We start from the raw sequence: 19509 nt of genomic DNA on the forward strand, positions 1-19509 counted from the left end.
ATTAGGGAAATTATTGAGGAAGCAACATACCTGGGGATGACTATAGGAGTGGAGGATTGCTATCTGAGTGATTTATCGCGAACAAAACAAGGTCGCATATGCAATTGCAGCAATGGGAACCGTCAACAAGAAGATTGGGAAATCTTTGGAACCAGCTCCTAAGCTGAGGAGACCTATCTTAATAACTTAACAATTGACACTTGTGCTCGCAGAGTGAGGCAAATAATTAGTTCATTTTACCTTTCCGCGGTAACATTGTACTGACACTCTATCAAAAAATCACTTAAGTCTATATTTCTAGACCTTTTAGGAGTTTATTGAAATTTACAAATTCCCTATACTATAAAATATAAATAATTGCCTAAGACCTTGTAGTCTAGTGACCCGTTACACTCATTATTTGTTTGGAAAAATAGATATTAATTTTCATGAAAGACGCATACTTTTGCTGGTACAATTAATAATAGTTTTAACATTTCAAAATCACAATTGTTATTAAAAGTCCAATATTATTATTATTCTGATCAAATTAAAGCAAGGAATCGTTAAAATGGATATAAAATGCATTGATTGAAACATATATAATGCTTTGAATTACAACCTTTCCCTTTAAACATTATATCCCTCCATCTTATAGGATGGTCGAGGCTAAAACAACTAGGCACCTAGCTATTCTAAAGTTGATGAGAGTGGTTGGAAGGGTTTGGACCCTTAGGAACCAATTCAATTTGTTCACCAGGGTGATGAGGGTGATACGATAGGGTCTGGACCACTAGGAACTTTTCTCTTCACTGCGCCATATCTCATATGAAAATCATCTGAGGGTGGTGAGGGTGATACGATGTCTGGAATGGAACTTTCTCTTCACTGCCCCATATCTCATATGAAAATCATCCGAGGGTGGTGCGGGTGATACGATAGGGTTGGACACTAGGAACTTTTCTCTTCACTGCCCCATATCTCATATGAAAATCATCTAGGGTGGTGCGGGTGATACGATAGGGTCTGGACCACTAGGAACTTTTCTCTTCACTGCCCATATCTCATATTAAAATCATCTGAGGGTGGTGCGGGTGATACGATAGGGTCTGGACCACTAGGAACTTTTCTCTTCACTATCCCCATATCTCATATGAAATCATCTGTTGATATTGATGAGGGTGGTTGGATAGGATCTGGACCCTTAGGAACCAATCTCTTCACAACCTCATATCTCATATCAAAATCATTATGATGTTGATTTTGATTTGTAGGTGATGATGAAATAAGTACAAATAGGAGAAAGAATGTAAACAAATGAAGTTGGTATTCCAACTTCATTCTTGAAACCAAGAGGAAGAAAATTTTATGGTGCGTTTTTGAAAATATAACCCAAAAAGAAATAGCTGGTGTTGTTATATAAGCAACGAAATGCTCTCCTATATATATACACAATTATACAGTCTTGTTAATGGTGTTGAAATGAATATATGGTAATTTGTATGAATTTGGTGAGATCTTCTTTTACTATATTGAGTATAGCTGTATATAGTAATTATAATTGATATTTAATCAAATTGAAATCAAATAATGCATATTACTCTTTTATGATTACTAGTTTTATACGTGCATTGCGCGAATGGGTTAATGCCCCAATGTTTATATTTAAATAAAGATTTGAAAGTATATCAATGGAAGATTAGGAAAAGTTTATAATGGGTAATTGAATGTCAAATTTTTTTATTTAAATATCTAACTCAAAGTATATGAATCCAAGATAATATAGAAAATTCATTATAATTATTACTAAAATAAATGTTTGCAACCTTGTAAAATCGATAGTCTAAATATTTGGTATAAAAATGATAGTCTAAAGAAATACTACTTTTAATTTGAATTTTTCTAAGTGGTTCTTAATTCTCTTTTGAATAACATTGCCATTGTCTTCATCTTTACTATTTGTTCTCTTCCTTTTTGTTGGTAGTGTGTTATTTGCAATTCGGATATTGTTGGTAGCATAGATGACAACGTCATGCAATGAGATTATGATATAGGAGCTATGGACTTTCCTTTAGGTGTTCTGCTTGGGGTTCATTTGATTCAACCATTATTGTTGAATGAGTTATTGTGGATAAAGAAATCCCTAGCTAGTTTAAGGAAAAAGATTAAATAAATTAATAAAAATTTGAAAATTTAAAATATTATGTATTCCATAGATATTAAAGGGTAGTTTATCGCTTCAATTTGCTGGGTAATGAGTTATTTGAGTACTTTCATTGTCAACAAATCCACCAAAAGGCACCAAGTAATTAATATGATTGGTTTCAAACTATTCTTTTTTATGTTTTTTCATGGTATTAAAGAAATACATATGTATCATTTTTTTGGTGTAACTACTAATTTATTTAATTCAATAAGAGTAAAATAGAGTGATTCCACTTCAATTTGTTGGGTTATTATTTGAGTACTCTTTTTGTCAACCAATCCCCAAGTAGTTAATATAATTAGCTTCAAATTATTTTAATTTTTTTTCATAGTATTAATAAAATACTTGGTAAATAAATATATAACATTATTTTGTACTATAATTTTGATATTTAATTACAACATATTGTAAAAAATAAGATAATGGACAATGTAATGAATATCAATTGATAAATTTGAATGTAAAGAATCATTGCATGAGAGAAAATAAAGACAATATAACTAATGAAATTATTTCTCTTATTTAATTTAATTTTTTGATAATGAATAATTTTTTCAAATAAAGGTATTGTAGACACATAATTCTAAATTAAAGAAATACATATGTATCATTTTTTGTTGTAGCTACTAATTTATTTAATTTAATAAGAGTAAAATAGAGTGAAAACTTAATTATGTCAAATTTGATTGAGATGAGGTTCGAACTTATGACCTTTCTTATAGAAATTAATGGGTAAGTTAAAAGTTAACGGAATATTAACGGAGAAGAGAATATTTAACGGAAAACTTAACAGATAATCATAAAAGTAAGGTTAAATTAGGTAATCTCTATTAATAATATTAATCTGAATTATCTTAACCATCTATTTAATTAAATAATTCATCTGAACCATCCATTTAATTAAATAATTTGACCGCCATTTTTTCTACCTATTTTAGGCCTAACTTTCTTTGGCACTTTTTTTTTTTTTTTGAAATAACTTTGGCTCTTATTAGTATAGTAGATAAGATCGTTGTCACAATATTTTTTTAGGAAATACTAATCAAAAGTATATTTAAATTAGTTTCCTGTAATGTTTTCCTTGTAAAACTTAGTTTTAGAGAATATAAATGCTATTTTTGAATGTAATAAATTAGGAATATAATAAGAATTGTATTCTATTGTTTAATTTCTTTGAAGTTATATAGATTTTAAAAATTGTATTATACTATTTGATTGTTTTAAAGAAAAAGGATGGATTAAATATTCGAAAGATAAAAGTACAATTTATATATTTATGTGGGTGTGTGTGTGTGTTTATTATTATTATTATTATATATTATTATTATTATTTTAAATAATGATCTTTTAACTATTGACATTTCTCATTTTTTTTATATCCGATTTGGTCCATTGAATATTGATTTTTATCATCGGTTTTAAATTTTTACCATAAATGAAAAATTGACTACTGATTTTTTTCAAATTTGGCCCTAAAGTTAAATATCAGTTTAGTAAATATTAAATTTAATGATAATCTTCTACAAATTTGGTTCTACACATTTCCACTAATGATGAACTAAATGTATTAAGGGTCCACTTTGAAACTCGAAAAATGACTTTCGTCCGTGTTTGGGTACTCAAAGAAAATAAAGTCAAAATAAAATATTCATTATAGTCAATATCATACCTTTAATTTCACGATAACCGCCGCCAATCTTGCCTTAAAAGTCTCTACTTTACCATCGTAACTTATTTTTTCTTTTGAATATCTCTTTACACCCAATAAATATGTTAACATATAGTGTGAATTTGTTATTCTTCCTTGCGAGGGAACAACTATTCATTCCATGTGGTACCCAAAAAAAAAAAACTGTGAAATGGGCATACCAAATGCATAAAATGGCTTAGAGTTCAAAATCAGTAAATCACAATTCCTTTCTGATATGATTCTTGCATTCTTAAATGGAGCCTTTTGTCATATTCGGATATCCCATCCCATATGCAATGGTGGGTTCGGGTCGGATGGGTTAATAGGGTGGGACGGGTTTTACACAACCCTATATTTAAATTGGTTACTATTTTATTAAATTTTATTTAATATAGCGTCAAACTATATTTTGATTTTAACATGTTATAAATTTATTTGAACCTATATAATTAATTAATTTTTTTACCTCAAAAAATTTTTGATTAAAATACAAGATAATTTTATCCAATTCGTTTTCCCCAACCCTCAAACTTAATTAGTCATACTACTACTGAAAGGAATCATATTAGGGAAATTATTGAGGAAGCAACACATGACTATAGGAGTGGAGGATTGCTATCTGAGTGATTTATCGCGAACAAAACAAGGTCGCAGATGCAATTGCAGTAATGGGAACCGGTCAACAAGAAGATTGGGAAATCTTTGGAATCAGCTCCTAAGCTGAGGAGACCTATCTTAATAACTTAACGATTGACACTTGTGCTCGCAGAGTGAGGCAGAATAATTAGTTCATTTTACCTCTCCCGGGTAAACACTTGTACTGACACTCTATCAAAAAATCACTTAAGTCTATATTTCTAGACCTTTTAGGAGTTTATTGAAATTTACAAATTCCCATACTATAAAATATAAATAATTGCCTAAGACCTTGTAGTCTAGTGACACCCGGTTACACTCATTATTGTGTTTGAAAAAATAGATATTAATTTTCATGAAAGACGCATACTTTTGCTGGTACAATTAATAATAGCTTTAACATTTCAAAATCACAATTGTTATTTAAAGTCCAATATTATTATTATTCTGATCAAATTAAAGCAAGGCATCGTTAAAATGGATATAAATATGCATTGATTGAAACATATATAATGCTTTGAATTACAACCTTTCCCTTTAAACATTATATCCCCTCCATCTTATAGGATGGTCGAGGCTAAAACAACTAGGCACCTAGCTATTCTAAAGTTGATGAGGGTGGTTGGAAAGGGTTTGGACCCTTAAGAACCAATTCAATTTCTTCACCAGGGTGATGAGGGTGATACGATAGGGTCTGGACCACTAGGAACTTTTCTTTTCACTGCGCCATATCTCATATGAAAATCATCTGAGGGTGGTGAGGGTGATACGATAGGGTCTGGACCACTAGGAACTTTTCTCTTCACTGCCCCATATCTCATATGAAAATCATCTGAGGGAGGTGCGGGTGATACGATAGGGTCTGGACCACTAGGAACTTTTCTCTTCACTGCCCCATATCTCATATGAAAATCATCTGAGGGAGGTGCGGGTGATACGATAGGGTCTGGACCACTAGGAACTTTTCTCTTCACTGCCCCATATCTCATATGAAAATCATCTGAGGGAGGTGCGGGTGATACGATAGGGTCTGGACCACTAGGAACTTTTCTCTTCACTGCCCCATATCTCATATGAAAATCATCCGAGGGTGGTGCGGGTGATACGATAGGGTCTGGACCACTGGGAACTTTTCTCTTCACTGCCCCATATCTCATATGAAAATCATCTGTTGAAATTGATGAGGGTGGTTGGATAGGGTCTGGACCCTTAGGAACCAATCTCTTCACAACCTCATATCTTATATCAAAATCATTATGATGTTGATTTTGATTTGTAGGTGATGATGAAATAAATACAAATAGGAGAGAGAATGCAAACAAATGAAGTTGGTATTCCAACTTCATTCTTGAAACCAAGAGGAAGAAAATTTTATGGTGCGTTTTTGAAAATATAACCCAAAAAGAGAAAATTTTATGGTGCGTTTTTGAAAATATAACCCAAAAAGAAATAGCTGGTGTTGTTATATAAGCAACGAAATGCTCTCCTATATATATACACAATTATACAGTCTTGTTAATGGTGTTGAAATGAATATATGGTAATTTGTAAGTCTTGTTAATGGTGTTGAAATGAATATATGGTAATTTGTACGAATTTGGTGAGATCTTCTTTTACTATATTGACTATAGCTGTATATAGTAATTATAATTGATATTTAATCAAATTGAAATCAAATAATACATATTACTCTATATGATTATAGGACAGTTACGTTGTCCCAATATTTCTTTTAGGAAATACTAATCAAAAGTATATTTAAATGAGTTTCCTGGAATGTTTGGCTTGTAAAACTTATTTTAAGAGAATATAAATGTTGTCTTGGAATGTAATAAATTAGCTAGGAATATAATAAGAATTATATTCTATTGTTTAATTTTTTAAGATATATAGATTTTAAAAATTGTATTATATATACTATTTGATTGTTTTAAAGAAAAAGGATGGATTAAATATTCGAAAGATAAAAGTACAAATTATATATTTATGTGGGTGTATGTGTGTGTTTATAATAATAATAATAATAATAATAATAATAATAATAATATAATTATTTTTAATAATGATCTCTTAACTATTGACATTTCTCTTTTTTTATATATATCCGATTTGGTCCAGTGAATATTGATTTTTATCAATTTTTATCATCGATTTTTAATTTTTACCATAAATGAAAAATTCACTACTGATTTTTTCAAATTTAGTCCTACAGTTAAATATCAATTTAGTAAATATTAAATTTAATGATAATCTTCTACAAATTTGGTTCTACACATTTCCACTAATGACGAACTAAATGTATTAAGGGTCCCCTTTGAAACTCGAAAAATGACTTTCGGAAGTCATTTTTCCGTGTTTGGGTACGCAAGGAAAATAAAGTCAAAATAAAATATTCATTCTAGTCAATATCATATCTTTAATTTCACGATAACCGCCACCAATCTTGCCTTAAAAGTCTCTACTTTACCATCGTAACTTATTTTTCTTTTGAATATTTCTTTACACCCAATAAATATGTTAACTTATAGTGTGAATTTGTTATTCTTCCTTACGAGGGAACTAATATTCATTCCATGTAGTACCTAAAATAAATAAATAAATAAATAAATAAAACCTAGCTGTGAAATGGGCATACCAAATGCCGTTTTTGAATGTAATAAATTAGGAATATAATAAGAATGGTATTCTATTGTTTAATTTTTTGAAGATATTTAGATTTTAAAAATTGTATTATACTATTTGATTGTTTTAAATAAAAAAGGATGGATTAAATATTCGAAAGATAAAAGTACAATTTATATATTTATGTGGGTGTATGCGTGTGTTTATAAAAATAATAATAATAATAATAATAATAATTATTATTATTATTATTATTATTATTATTTTCAATAATGATCTCTTAACTATTTACATTTCTCTTTTTTTTTTTTATATCCGATTTGGTCCATTGAATATTGATTTTTATCAATTTTTATCATCGATTTTCAATTTTTACCATAAATGAAAAATTCACTATTGATTTTTTTCAAATTTAGTCCTAAAGTTAAATATCAATTTAGTAAATATTAAATTTAATGATAATGTTCTACAAGTTTGGTTCTACACATTTTCACTAATGACGAACTAAATGTATTAAGGGTCCACTTTGAAACTCGAAAAATGACTTTCGGAAGTCATTTTTCAGTGTTTGGGTACTCAAGGAAAAAAATAAAGTCAAAATAAAATATTCATTCTAGTCAGTATCATACCTTTAATTTAATGATAACCTTTTACCACCAATCTTGCCTTAAAAGTCTTTACTTTACCATCCGAACTTATTTTTCTTTTGAATTACACCCGATAGATACTATACTTTAAGGATGATCTACTAGAGTCCAAGCCTGGTTTCAAATTTTCAATACATAGTATCCTTTTCAAATTTGATGGTTTATTTCCAACCTCTATAATCGATATCATAAGTTGTAGGATCGTCACGATACTCATTATCTCCAACTACAAATTAAAGTGTAATGTACCAGGGTTCACAGTGCATTGTGGACTCCGGTGCATGTGTATGTGTTTTATATTGTGAGTTTTTGTGTCTTGTGTTATGAAATTCTGTACTTTAAGAGTATGAATTGTATACATGAAAAAGTTATTGTGAAATTATATGCTTATGAACACAATGTACCTAAATCAAATTTGAAAAATAAATAAATATATAGCATGTGTATGTGTCTTGCATTGTGATTTATTGTGTCTTATGTTATGAAATTTTGTACCTTACGAATATAAATTCTGTACATTGTTATTTCGATCCAGAGTTCATAATGCTATATAGACCCTGGTCCGTGATAGAAATTATAAACTGCCTTTACTAAATAATTAGGCCTCCAAAGTCCACAGTCTGGCCCAGCGTTAAGTATGGTGCGAGTCCGAGAGCCCAAATTGCGTTGCAGAACTAGAATCAGCTTTTTTTTCTCCAATTTCCCTCTCTCGTTTCCGCCTCGCTTCCCGGTTTGGCTGCGTTATTGTGAAGCAGCATCAGCCGCGTTCTGTTACTCTCAGGTAAGGAATCCAGTTTTCTTGTGCCCATGTATTTAGGATATTGTATAATCTGCAGTTATTTTGTGCCCACCAAGTGTTCGATGAAAGTTTTGGATTCACAAACTAACGGGTAAAGACTAAAGAGAGAGAAAGGTAGAAATTATATAGAGCTGCACGTTAAAAATAAAAAGAAAAGGAAAATTGGAGTATAGGAGGGTTAAGGGAGTTCTACAATCTGTACTGATTATCTGACATTATTTCTGTTGGGATGCTTAAAGTAAATAATGGTGTTGGGATTATTTTCTTTTTAAGAAAAAATAATGATCCTAGGTATGCTTGGTAAGGTGGAATGGCAAGAAACCAATTCTGGAGAGGAACTGATATTCTTTGATTAAATATGTGAACATATAGTGTGAATTTGTTTATTCTTCCTTGCGAGGGAACAAATCTTCATTCCATGTAGTACCAAAAAAAAAAAAAAGCTGTGAAATGGAATGCATAAAATGGCTTAGAGGTCAAAATCACAATTCCTTTCTGATATGATTCTTGCATACTTAATTTGAGCCTTTTGATTTGTCTCTATTATTCTTTTGCTTGGTGATCTAAGGTGTTTTCATGTTGCAATTTTTACTATCTAATCAAGAACTTTAATGTAGCTTAATATTGGTGAAAAATTAAAAAGGGTCCAGTTTGAGCAATTGAGCATGTAAGTCTGACTACTCCTATTGGAGTGGGTCGAGAAACTGGCTGTATTATGTAAGAAATACAGTGTAACTATGGAAGTAATCTTTTAACCGAGTAGAGTGTGTGTTCTTAAGTAGCTAATCACCTCATTTCCAGCCATCTCTTGCAAAGTAAGGTGTCAGGATATACATCAATTGGTACTGTGCTTACACTTACCTAATACGGAGTAATAGTTAATTGTTTTTTACTTCTTTGCAAGTGAAATTGTGTTTCATGAATAATCTCTACAGTAACTAATGTATGTTTCTATCTTCAAGCAGATAAGAATAGACTTAAAAGAGTGTATTTCAGCTTTTGTACATGGCATTAGTTGTTATATGTGGTCAACCGTGCAGTGGGAAATCAACTGCTGCAGCCTGCTTGGCTAACGCTCTTAGTGACACAGAGTCCAAGCCATCAGTCAGAATTATTGATGAAGCCTCCTTTCATCTTAGCCGTAACCAAAGCTATGCTGACATGACTGCAGAAAAGAACCTACGGGGTGTCTTAAGGTCTGAAGTCGATAGATCTTTGTCGAAAGATAGTATTATTATTGTGGATTCCTTAAATAGCATAAAGGGTTACAGATATGAGTTGTGGTGTTTGGCCCGCGCAGCAGGGACGAGATACTGTGTTGTCTACTGTGATGTAGAAGAGAACATGTGCCGAGCATGGAATGAAGAGCGTAAGGAGAAAGCCGAGCCTGCATATGATGATAAAATTTTCGAAGATTTGATAAGAAGGTTCGAGAGGCCAGATAGCAAAAACAGATGGGATTCTCCGCTGTTTGAATTATGGCCAGCAAGAGATGCGATTGATAAATCATCTCAGGCTATTTTGGATGCTGTTTCATACTTGACCAAAAGAGTCGACTCGAAAACAAGGGATGTTAAAATCTTACAGCCAACAATCGCAACACAAACTGCACGCACTTCAGAGGCTAATTCTCTATATGAGATGGACAAAGCTACTCAAGAAGTAATCAATGCCATCGTTGAAGCACAATCTCATGCGCTTGGCGGCCCTCTCAACGGTGTATCTCTTGGGCCAGAGTTGCCGAGTATTGATATTTCAAGATCTGTTGGCTTGCCAGAGTTGCGTAGGCTGCGACGAACTTTCATTAAGCTGGCTGGGCAGACTAGCTTGAGTGGAAGACCTCCTCCTTCAGATGCTTCTAGTGCAAAGAGGATGTTTGTTGATTACTTAAACAGAGAACTAGGAAATAATTGAAGAATTAATTATGATGCAGATGATAGTTCTTGATTCATGGCCTTGATATTGTAGTGAACAAACATTATAGCATTACATAATAGATATTATTGTGAGAGGGCAAACCAAGGGGAGCTTTTTTCTGGAATTTGTGTTGTGATTTGGTTTTTGTATCATACTTTTCAAATATGGAGTTGTAATCTCGTTTTTTTTTTTTTTTTTTCGATTTGGTTAATGCAATTTGAGTTGAAAATATTTCAATCATTCCTTCTAACTAGTATGGTGAGGCAAGGACAGCTCTTAATACATACCATATAAATAATATGATCAGTTCCTGATTCTATCTCTTTTAGTTCCGTAAGAAAGGAAGGATCCCAGGGAATCGATCTTTCTTCTAGTTGTTGAATCTCTCTTTGGTTGATCAATGTGCGATATTTCAAATCCTCACCAATTACACATAGTTTGCTTGTTTGATGATTCAATTGCACACTTTTGAAGTTCAGTGATCCAATTGCACATAAACGGTAAGTCAAATGACATAATTAACACTTTTTTCAAGGATTAATTCCTACTAACAGTAATTCTGTGGGTAATTTAGTCTTATTATTTGTGAATAATGGATAATTTAATCTTTAGTACTCCGTATTTAAGAGTTTATATAATAATTATACCTTGTGTTTCAAGATATTCAACTAATAAACTAGACTGTCTGGCTATTTATGCATATATAGCGATTATAAATCTACAAGCAATAACTTAGAAGACAATATTCTAAGATCTGGGAAGTGTTTATTTAGGATATTGAAGACAAAATTCAGTTTCCCTGCCAAGTTATCACAATCTACAAAAGGTAGTCTGAAGATAACGATCAAGGAAACAAAAAGACAAACTTGAGCCTAGCTTTGTCATACACATTTAAGATTCTTCCTTGGAGAAATAGCTTTGAGGCAAGCTAAATTCTTCCTCTTGATTCAGAATTTCTCCCTCATCATCGTCTGCTTTCTGCAATTAACAAACACCAAGCAAGCATGGAAGAAATGTTCGTTAAGAATGCGATTATGAAATTAACAAACACCAAGCAAGCATGGAAGAAATGTTCGTTAAGAATGCGAATACTATGTAATCGTAGAACCTAAAGTTGTCGCTTATGAACTTCTAGTGTCAAAATCAGTGAGTCCAAGCATTACATCTAGCAATTGTAAACACAAACAGAGAATACCAACAAAATAAGTAATCTCAGGACCTTTAAAATAATTGCATATATTCGTTAATCTCGATGTTTCTAATTATATATGATGCCTGCCTGCCATTTGCATGCTTTACAAGTTCTGTTTTAGGATACACATTGATCAACCCTGTTAAATTTACTTCAATAAGCTCAAAATATGCATTTTAACACAGAAAAAGAACATATTGTTACCACAAAATTTCAATTCTAAGTTATTGATAAAAAGATTTGGATCACAATGTTGTTAGTTTGACGAGCTTGATCAAGGGTTAAATATCAAAGGAAATGAAAACAATGTTAAGATCACAATTCTCACAGTTAGGGGAACAAAATGATATATGTATTCATTTGACATATATTAAAGTGGCAGCCTTCTCATCCACAATTTGGGCTACACACAGTGTTGCATGAACATATAACAAAATCTACCATTAATGGACCTACCAGCATTTCCAAGTTGTAGAAGCGATCCAACAACTTCAATACATCATCGGCAGTGAAGTGCTTATTAAAGCTGCAAGAAGTTGAATCTATAAGAACACAGATGATAAGGAGAAGTTATATTAGTGGTATCAATGTATCATATTCTATAATTAGTATTAGAGTTGTAAACACTGTGTCTTCTTCTTGTAGGAGTAGCATAAATACAAAGCTAACAGATAACTTATGAAAAGCATCAAAAAGAATTTGTGCAAGTTTCATATGGAAGAACAAAGAGAGAGCACAGAATAGTCAAGCAAACCTCCTTCGCAGATATTCTGTTAACCCATAAAGGACAAAGTGACGATGAACTCCTGCAAGAAAGATCAAGTGTTAGGTATCTCAACACCCAGATAGTTGGAGAAAGAAAAGGCCACTCTCTCACAAACTTGTAGGCAGAATAGACAAAGGATCCTCAAACAATTTCAAGAATCCTGACTATTTTGTCATTAAATAGGGAAACCTTTTTACTACATCATAATCATTATTGAGGTTATTTCTAGCTACTTTTTTTTTTTATCATTCAAGTTGCAATCAATGCAATATGATCTTATTCCATTAATTTTATTTTTTTTTTGTTGCAGCATCTTTAGAAGAACTTGATATACAAGATACATTAGGGATTGAAGCCTTACATGCCCATAGCACTTATAATACTACCACACCTCTAGCATTTACAAAGGTCATGAATCATTAATGCCACTAGATTTTCATGGTTTCCATGGAAGATATAATTTCACCAGAAACTCATAAGTTGATATTTGTCAAATCTAAGATAGAAGTTCAGCTCCACCATAACTCTACTCCAACAGCTAATTTGGAGACTGACGTGATCCAATTATAGGTCAACAACAAGCCAAACCTTAGAGATCACACATTGAGAGAGGGAGAGAGAGAAGCATATCAAACAAATCCATTTTCATCCATATACTCCATTTCAAATTATCGAAACATAATACACGGAGAAAGAAACTAAAGGCAAGAAGAAATCAATCTGGCAAATAATTCCAAAAGTGTGATCTTTTGATAACTACAGAAAAATTTACTAAAGAATGTATAATAAATTGCTAGAATTCCATTAACACTATGCAACTCAATTTTATATAAAATTGTCCTGACATAAAAAATAAAAAAAAATAAAAAAAAAAAGAGAGAGAGAGAGAGAGATCACACATTGAGAGAGGGAGGGAGAGAAGCATATCAAACAAATCCACTTTCATCCATATACTCCATTTCAAATTATCGAAACATAATACCCGGAGAAAGAAACTAAAGGCAAGAAGAAATCAATCTGCCAAATAATTCCAAAAGTTTGATCTTTTGATAACTAAAGAAAAATTTACTAAAGAATGCATAATAAATTGCTAGAATTCCATTAACACTATGCAACTCAATTTTATATAAAATTGTCCTGACATCAAAAAAATGTCATTATTTTATAGATAAAAGAGTATGATTTCGAATTCTAAGCAAGCTGACTTTAATCCAGTGGTATAGGTTGTAGAATGTAGACTCAAATTGTAAGAAATCACAAGCTCAACTCAAATTATGAAAGGGATAGTAGAAGACTGAGGCAGAGCAATTAAAAGGAAACAGTAACAGCAACGAAAGAAAAGAAAATGCCTCTTAATTTGGCGGGAGGATAGATTTCAAGAGCTTCCAGCAACCTCAGCTCCAATTCCACCTGCGATTGCTCCTACAATTTCACAAACCAAAACGAAACGGAAAGTAATCAAAGAACAAATACAGATAAAGCACGTTAGCATACACATATTTCTCGCGCATACGCAATCACGTCTAGTCTACACACAAACAATACGCATATGCGAAGAGAGACCACAGAGAGAAAAGACCTTGCGGAGAGATGAAGATGGAGGCTTGCAAGGAGAATGTACGGACACGCCGTCCTGTTCTTCCTGCTCTTCTTCTTCCTCCTCCTCCTCCTCCACCTGCTCCCTTTTCACCTCTTCCTTCTTACCTTTACTGTTGGCCCCTGTGTTCTGGCCCATTTTCGTGATCCGAATTTTTCTTCGGTTTTCGCAGCGATTCCACAAAAACGCTCTTTTGATCCCGTGTTTTGGCCTCTTCGAAGAGTTGAAGAAGGAGGGCTATATACACATATACACAATTCTGTATCTATATATTTGTGGAAGCTGGGGACGTTATGAGCATGAATTTAGAAATGAATTTTGAAAATTTGTGATCAAAATTTAGGGATTTTAACTAACTTTTTAGTCTGAAATGAAAGTAAATGGGCTGAATGCCATTTTGGGCTATGGACTGAGAAGGGGAAAAAAACTAAATCCTCCATGTCATTATGTAGTTTTTGTTTTTGGCATAATCCAGATTTCCGACTTTACTATACTTATATCTTGAATCCGTTCCTTTTTTCATGATCTAAGAAGATAAATTGAACCAATTTAATTTTTGTGCGAAAAATTGAACCACTACATTGCCGTTGAAAACAAGTCTTGAGTGAAGTTTTTGTCCACTGACTAATACCTTTTGTGGTGTTTGGTTGGATGTAGTTACAATTCAATTATATGACAATTCTTTTGACCATTCGAATTACAGTGTTTGGTTGGATCAACATTATATAGTTTTTTTTTTCAACATTATATAGTTTTTTTTTTAATTGAATTCTTTGTGATTAGAAAAAATCATGTATACACATGTTTTCTTCACATCAACTTCTCTATAAACTAAAGAAGGTTGTGCATTCTCAACCCTTTGAATTAGAAGATAAGCTCTAAGTTCATCTTCATAAATTACATAGTCCATTTCATTTGCTTCTTCAAATCTAGCACCAAACTGATTTTCTTCTATTGCAGTAATGTTTGTAGCCCTCTCGTATTCACTTTTAGAGTAGAGTGAATCACTAAATGATTCACCCTTTAAGATATAATCATCACTTGCAAACTCATGCGATTCAACCTCTAATTCTTTGTTATTATCACGGCCTTTCCCTCTCTCATATATCTGCTACAACTCTTCATCAATGTAATAGTCTCATTAACATCATAGTTCCAATTTTCATTGTCCAAATGCTCAACAATTATCTCTACTTCTTTATTTTTAGGTATATATCTCAAAGTTAAGGTCAATCACATCATTTCTCTATTTAGTCTCTCTATTTAGTCTCCTTATTTTAAGTGAAGTGCAATCCCCATATTTATACCAAAATTGAACTTTCCTATCATTATATCTCAATGACTTAATAATTTGCCTTAAACCTAACATAGAACCATGATCACCAACCCAATAATCAAAATTTTCCACCTTTCCTCCCAAATAGTCTAGATCGATAAAGATGTACAACAACTAGAACACCTCCATAATACCAACTTCATACGGTACACATACTCATCTTCCACAACATCTAAGGAATAATAACAAAATAGTAATGTAATAGTTAGACTCATTAAATAAATAAAAAATAATAATAGAAAAATGATTTATAGTGGATAGTGAACACATAAACAAACTATTATTAAAATAAACAAATAAACATTGCAGAGTAGTATAATTTGTATTTAATTCATTTCAACATGATTTTTGTAATCTAAATGTTTCAGCCTTAGCTTGTGACTTTCCATAATGCATTGCCTTTCTATGCTCATTGATTGATGATTACTAACACTTTGAAGTTCTTTTACTGCATTTAAATTGAAGCCTATTGGAAAAGAATTCATCATTTGTTCTAGTTGGCTAAAAATTCTTCATGTTTTTTGCTGTCATAACTGATGATGACTGTTCCTTGAACATAAGAGTTTATTTTTATATCTCACTCGGATAAAGTTGGCTGACTATCCTGCTCCTAAGGAGGAAGTTTTACTATTTTGGGTCTCACTAAAAAAGTTTTATTACAAGATTGGGCGTGGTAGGGGAGGCGGACAACTGCCCCCATCTCCCACCCCCACCCCCCTCCAATCCATGACCCACCCCTACCTGAGAACTGAGACCAAGGTGTGGCAACAATATCCTAATAAAAAATAATAATTCTCTAACAAGCCTCTACATCAACGTAACCAATTCCATCTCTAGCCCCCTCCCTTCTACATACCACAAACTGTAATTTGTGTGCCTGTTATTTTTGTGAGGAAAAAATCGAACAATCAAAGGATTCTTTAATAAATCGATACTTGATTCACGTTGAAGAATTCACATCATAGTGACTAGAAATCAATTGGGTGTGGGATGAAACCCACATGATATGCTTTGTGGGATGATGCAATCATGATTATTATGGGATGGATAAAGGAGGGGGGTAGAAGGTTGTAGCATTGGCTGGAAGTGTGGTTGGGAGGTCCCTCTCCTTTTTGGCTTTGCATATGCTATAGCCTTAAAGGATTGGGAAAATATATTACCAAACTTGGTCCTTGTTTGCTCTTTTTCGTCTCCTCTTTGGTATATATGTTGCCTCGTTTTAGAAAGTGAGCTATAAAGGAAAAACTTTTTGTACACTACATCAGCATCTTCCATTTCTGTGCACTCAATCCTTCAAAGTCACAATGCCACAATGGCAATACTACTATACATGCATCTCTATTGTTATACTCACATTGTGTAATTAGAACAAGTTTATAGCATATTTATTATTTTTAGTGTTCTTTTAATTGAAAATAATTGGAATATAATTTTAACCGGCCAGTAAAAGCAATGAACGATGCTTTTGATTATTTTTATCATAAATAAATATTACTTGATTGAGGTAACTTTCAAAGGATCGGACCACGATCCATTTATACCAAAATAGTACTAGGAATTTGTCCATATGAACCGCGTGTTCAATTGGTATTCATGTAATAAATTGTAAATAAAGATGCAAAATCGAGATATGGCAATCACAATGTGATGACTCCTTGTGGATACCAAATACTGGTCCTTCTCCCACCTAAGATGTTGTTGAGTTATTGTAATTTACTTCACCATCCAGTCGGCCTATCAAGATTAGATGTAGAGGAGCCTGCACGGGTTTACTTCACTAGTTTAGTAAGCAGTACTTAGAGGGAAGAAACCAATGTTCGAAACCCAGCAATGACAGTGTGAGATTATGTCCAAATTGGATAGATTTCTTGTGTGTACCGACATTTAATTTGGCTATGTTTGCTAAATCACTAAGTTATCGTGATTTACATCTACCTAAATGCTCTTTTGAATGTGGGGTGTGGGGAGTACTTCGCATTGGAAATTAGATTTCACCAGACAAAATAAAATTTGATTCAACAGAATTTAATGGCAAGGACACCATAATTGCTCACTACGTACGCCATCACAATTGTAGGCCGGTATGCGTTTAGCCGTTTAGTACCATTGCAACCGGGCCCTGCTGCTACCATTTCCAAACCCAACATTTTTTCGTTAATTTCCTACTTACAACCAAACTTATTTTTATTTATTATACGATACTTTTAAAAATTATACTTCCCATTCTTTCATTTAGCAGGTCTTATTTACTACTACCGCCGTCCTATTTTAGTTGTCTGGTTCGTTTAACGAGGTTTGACTGAAGTTATTTTTAATCTAATTTTTCATAATATTAAGTTTAATATTAATATATAAAATTTATATATTTAGAAACTACATTAAAAGTACTACTAAACACAAAAAAATTAAATTTAAAAATAATAAAAAATTAATAAAGAAAATAACCAATGAAGAAAGAGTTGGTTTGACCAATGAATAGTAAATAGGACAAGTAAAATGGGACGAAGGGAGTATTTACTAGTGGAATAAAATTTTCTTTCTTTCTTTTTTAATATTTTTTAATATTTCTTATTTAATACGGAGTAATATATTTAATGTTATTTGCAAATATATCAATTTTATATACTAATACTAAACTAAATATTAAAAATTAAATTGTAAATAATTTGAGACAATTTTTTTTTAATTGAATAAGACACATAAAATGATACAATAGAATTACTTTTCTTAATGAAATAATTGATTATTTGTCTTTAAAGATTTGAATTATTTGTCTTTTTGTCTTATGAAATCGTCTTACATACAACACTTAATAATTTTAAACAAAAATATAATACTTTTATAAACAAATTTGTATGTTTTTTTCCCTCTTTTATCTAATTAATGAGATACATGACGGAATTATACACCTTAATATTGTTCCTATTTATTACTCCATACAAGGATCATATTAATCAATTAATTAAGTTTAGTTTGAATTGCATGTACAGGCTTAATCACTAGTTCAATAGACAGTATATAAGACAAAAGATCAAGGTTTGAAATTTGGTAGTGGCCGTGTAAGAATTATATTCAAAATGAACAGATTCAACCTTTTAGAATAAGTTTAGCTTGAGTTGTTTATTAATATATATACATTTTACATTTGTGTATGTTAAACTCTATGATCGAAAAGTATGTCTAAAATTTTATATAAAAAAATTCAGATTCAATCTACTTTTAAATATTCAAAAATGAAAAAGCCACATGTGTAATGTAATTTTATTTTATTTTTAGATAATGCTAACTATACAAAAAATTACATGTATTAACATGATTCAATTTGATTAGTTCATAAAGACCATATTGATTTACAAGGGAATTGCCAAAACTCAAAACAAAAATTCGTTGTACACTTGCTTTTTTAGTAACCATGAAATTCTAATTAAATTCAATTCTGCACATTCAAATAGTAGTTGTGAACCTTTTCGTAAATAAAAATGCAACAAACGTCTTTTTCTCGTGTTTGGAACAATTATTATAGTATTAAGTAATTTAAATATTTTTAATAATATCAAACATTAAATCTAAAAATTATATTTTTTGAGTACTATTGACTCTGTTACAATGCAGTATCTGTTCATAACTACTTTTTCAACTTACTGAAGCACAAAGAGTCAATATCGCCTCCACTGAAACTCGAACCCACCCCCTTCCATATAGGAGTGCAATATTAAATAATTTAAATATTTTTAATAATATCAATTCCCACAAGTGACGATTCCCCCTGAGCCAGCTCCTGTGCCTCCCGGAGCGAACGTGGGTGGACCCCGGACTGTTAAACGGACGGAGAGAAAGACCCTGTAAATTTACCCAAAAAAAACATTAAATCTAAAAATTATATAAAAGTTAATTATTGTGAGATTTAGACATCCAGAAAGAGAAGTTGCATTGTAGTAAGTTCTAATGATAAATTATACACTGTACATTTGTACTTATGTTTTATTTTCTTTTTCCTTTTAACTTGTTAGCATAGTTAAATTACACTCTTAAATGTAATAACTTATACAATAGTGCTTATTTTATTATATACACATATAAATTCTTTTTCGACTTTACATTTCTTCTGCATTCAATGTATAG

General features: G+C 31.7%; 2 protein-coding genes across 3 annotated transcripts; one reads left to right on the forward strand and one right to left on the reverse strand.

Moving 5' to 3' along the window:
• Nucleotides 1-8427: 8427 nt before the first annotated feature.
• On the forward strand, nt 8428-10692 carry LOC116003660 (protein KTI12 homolog). Of its 2 annotated transcripts, none has more exons than XM_031243562.1 (2): nt 8428-8561; nt 9545-10692. In XM_031243562.1, the coding sequence occupies exon 2, from the start codon at nt 9585-9587 to the stop codon at nt 10491-10493; it is 909 nt and encodes a 302-aa protein (XP_031099422.1). In that variant the 5' UTR covers nt 8428-8561; nt 9545-9584; the 3' UTR covers nt 10494-10692. The 2 variants fall into 2 exon arrangements, with proteins under 2 accessions (XP_031099422.1, XP_031099423.1); XM_031243563.1 differs by having other exon boundaries at nt 8440-8561; nt 9542-10692.
• Nucleotides 10693-11224: 532 nt separating this feature from the next.
• On the reverse strand, nt 11225-14372 carry LOC116003681. Its single transcript, XM_031243584.1, has 5 exons — nt 14034-14372; nt 13804-13876; nt 12443-12494; nt 12145-12214; nt 11225-11474 (listed from the first exon to the last, which is right to left on the reverse strand). The coding sequence occupies exons 1-5, from the start codon at nt 14187-14189 to the stop codon at nt 11388-11390; spliced, it is 438 nt and encodes a 145-aa protein (XP_031099444.1). The 5' UTR covers nt 14190-14372; the 3' UTR covers nt 11225-11387.
• Nucleotides 14373-19509: the final 5137 nt, after the last annotated feature.

This window comes from Ipomoea triloba, chromosome 14 (genome assembly GCF_003576645.1).
Source record: "Ipomoea triloba cultivar NCNSP0323 chromosome 14, ASM357664v1".
NCBI lineage: Eukaryota > Viridiplantae > Streptophyta > Magnoliopsida > Solanales > Convolvulaceae > Ipomoea > Ipomoea triloba.

Excerpts from the sequence above, each read along its gene's own strand:
- LOC116003660 (XM_031243562.1), top strand. The coding sequence starts at position 9,585 with ATGGCATTAGTTGTTATATGTGGTCAACCGTGCAGTGGGAAATCAACT.
- LOC116003681 (XM_031243584.1), bottom strand. The coding sequence starts at position 14,189 with ATGGGCCAGAACACAGGGGCCAACAGTAAAGGTAAGAAGGAAGAGGTG. Across the intron at positions 12,495-13,803 it reads TCCTCCCGCCAAATTAAGAG|GAGTTCATCGTCACTTTGTC; the intron begins GCATTTTCTTTT and ends TCTTTCTTGCAG. Across the intron at positions 12,215-12,442 it reads ACAGAATATCTGCGAAGGAG|CTTTAATAAGCACTTCACTG; the intron begins GTTTGCTTGACT and ends AACTTCTTGCAG.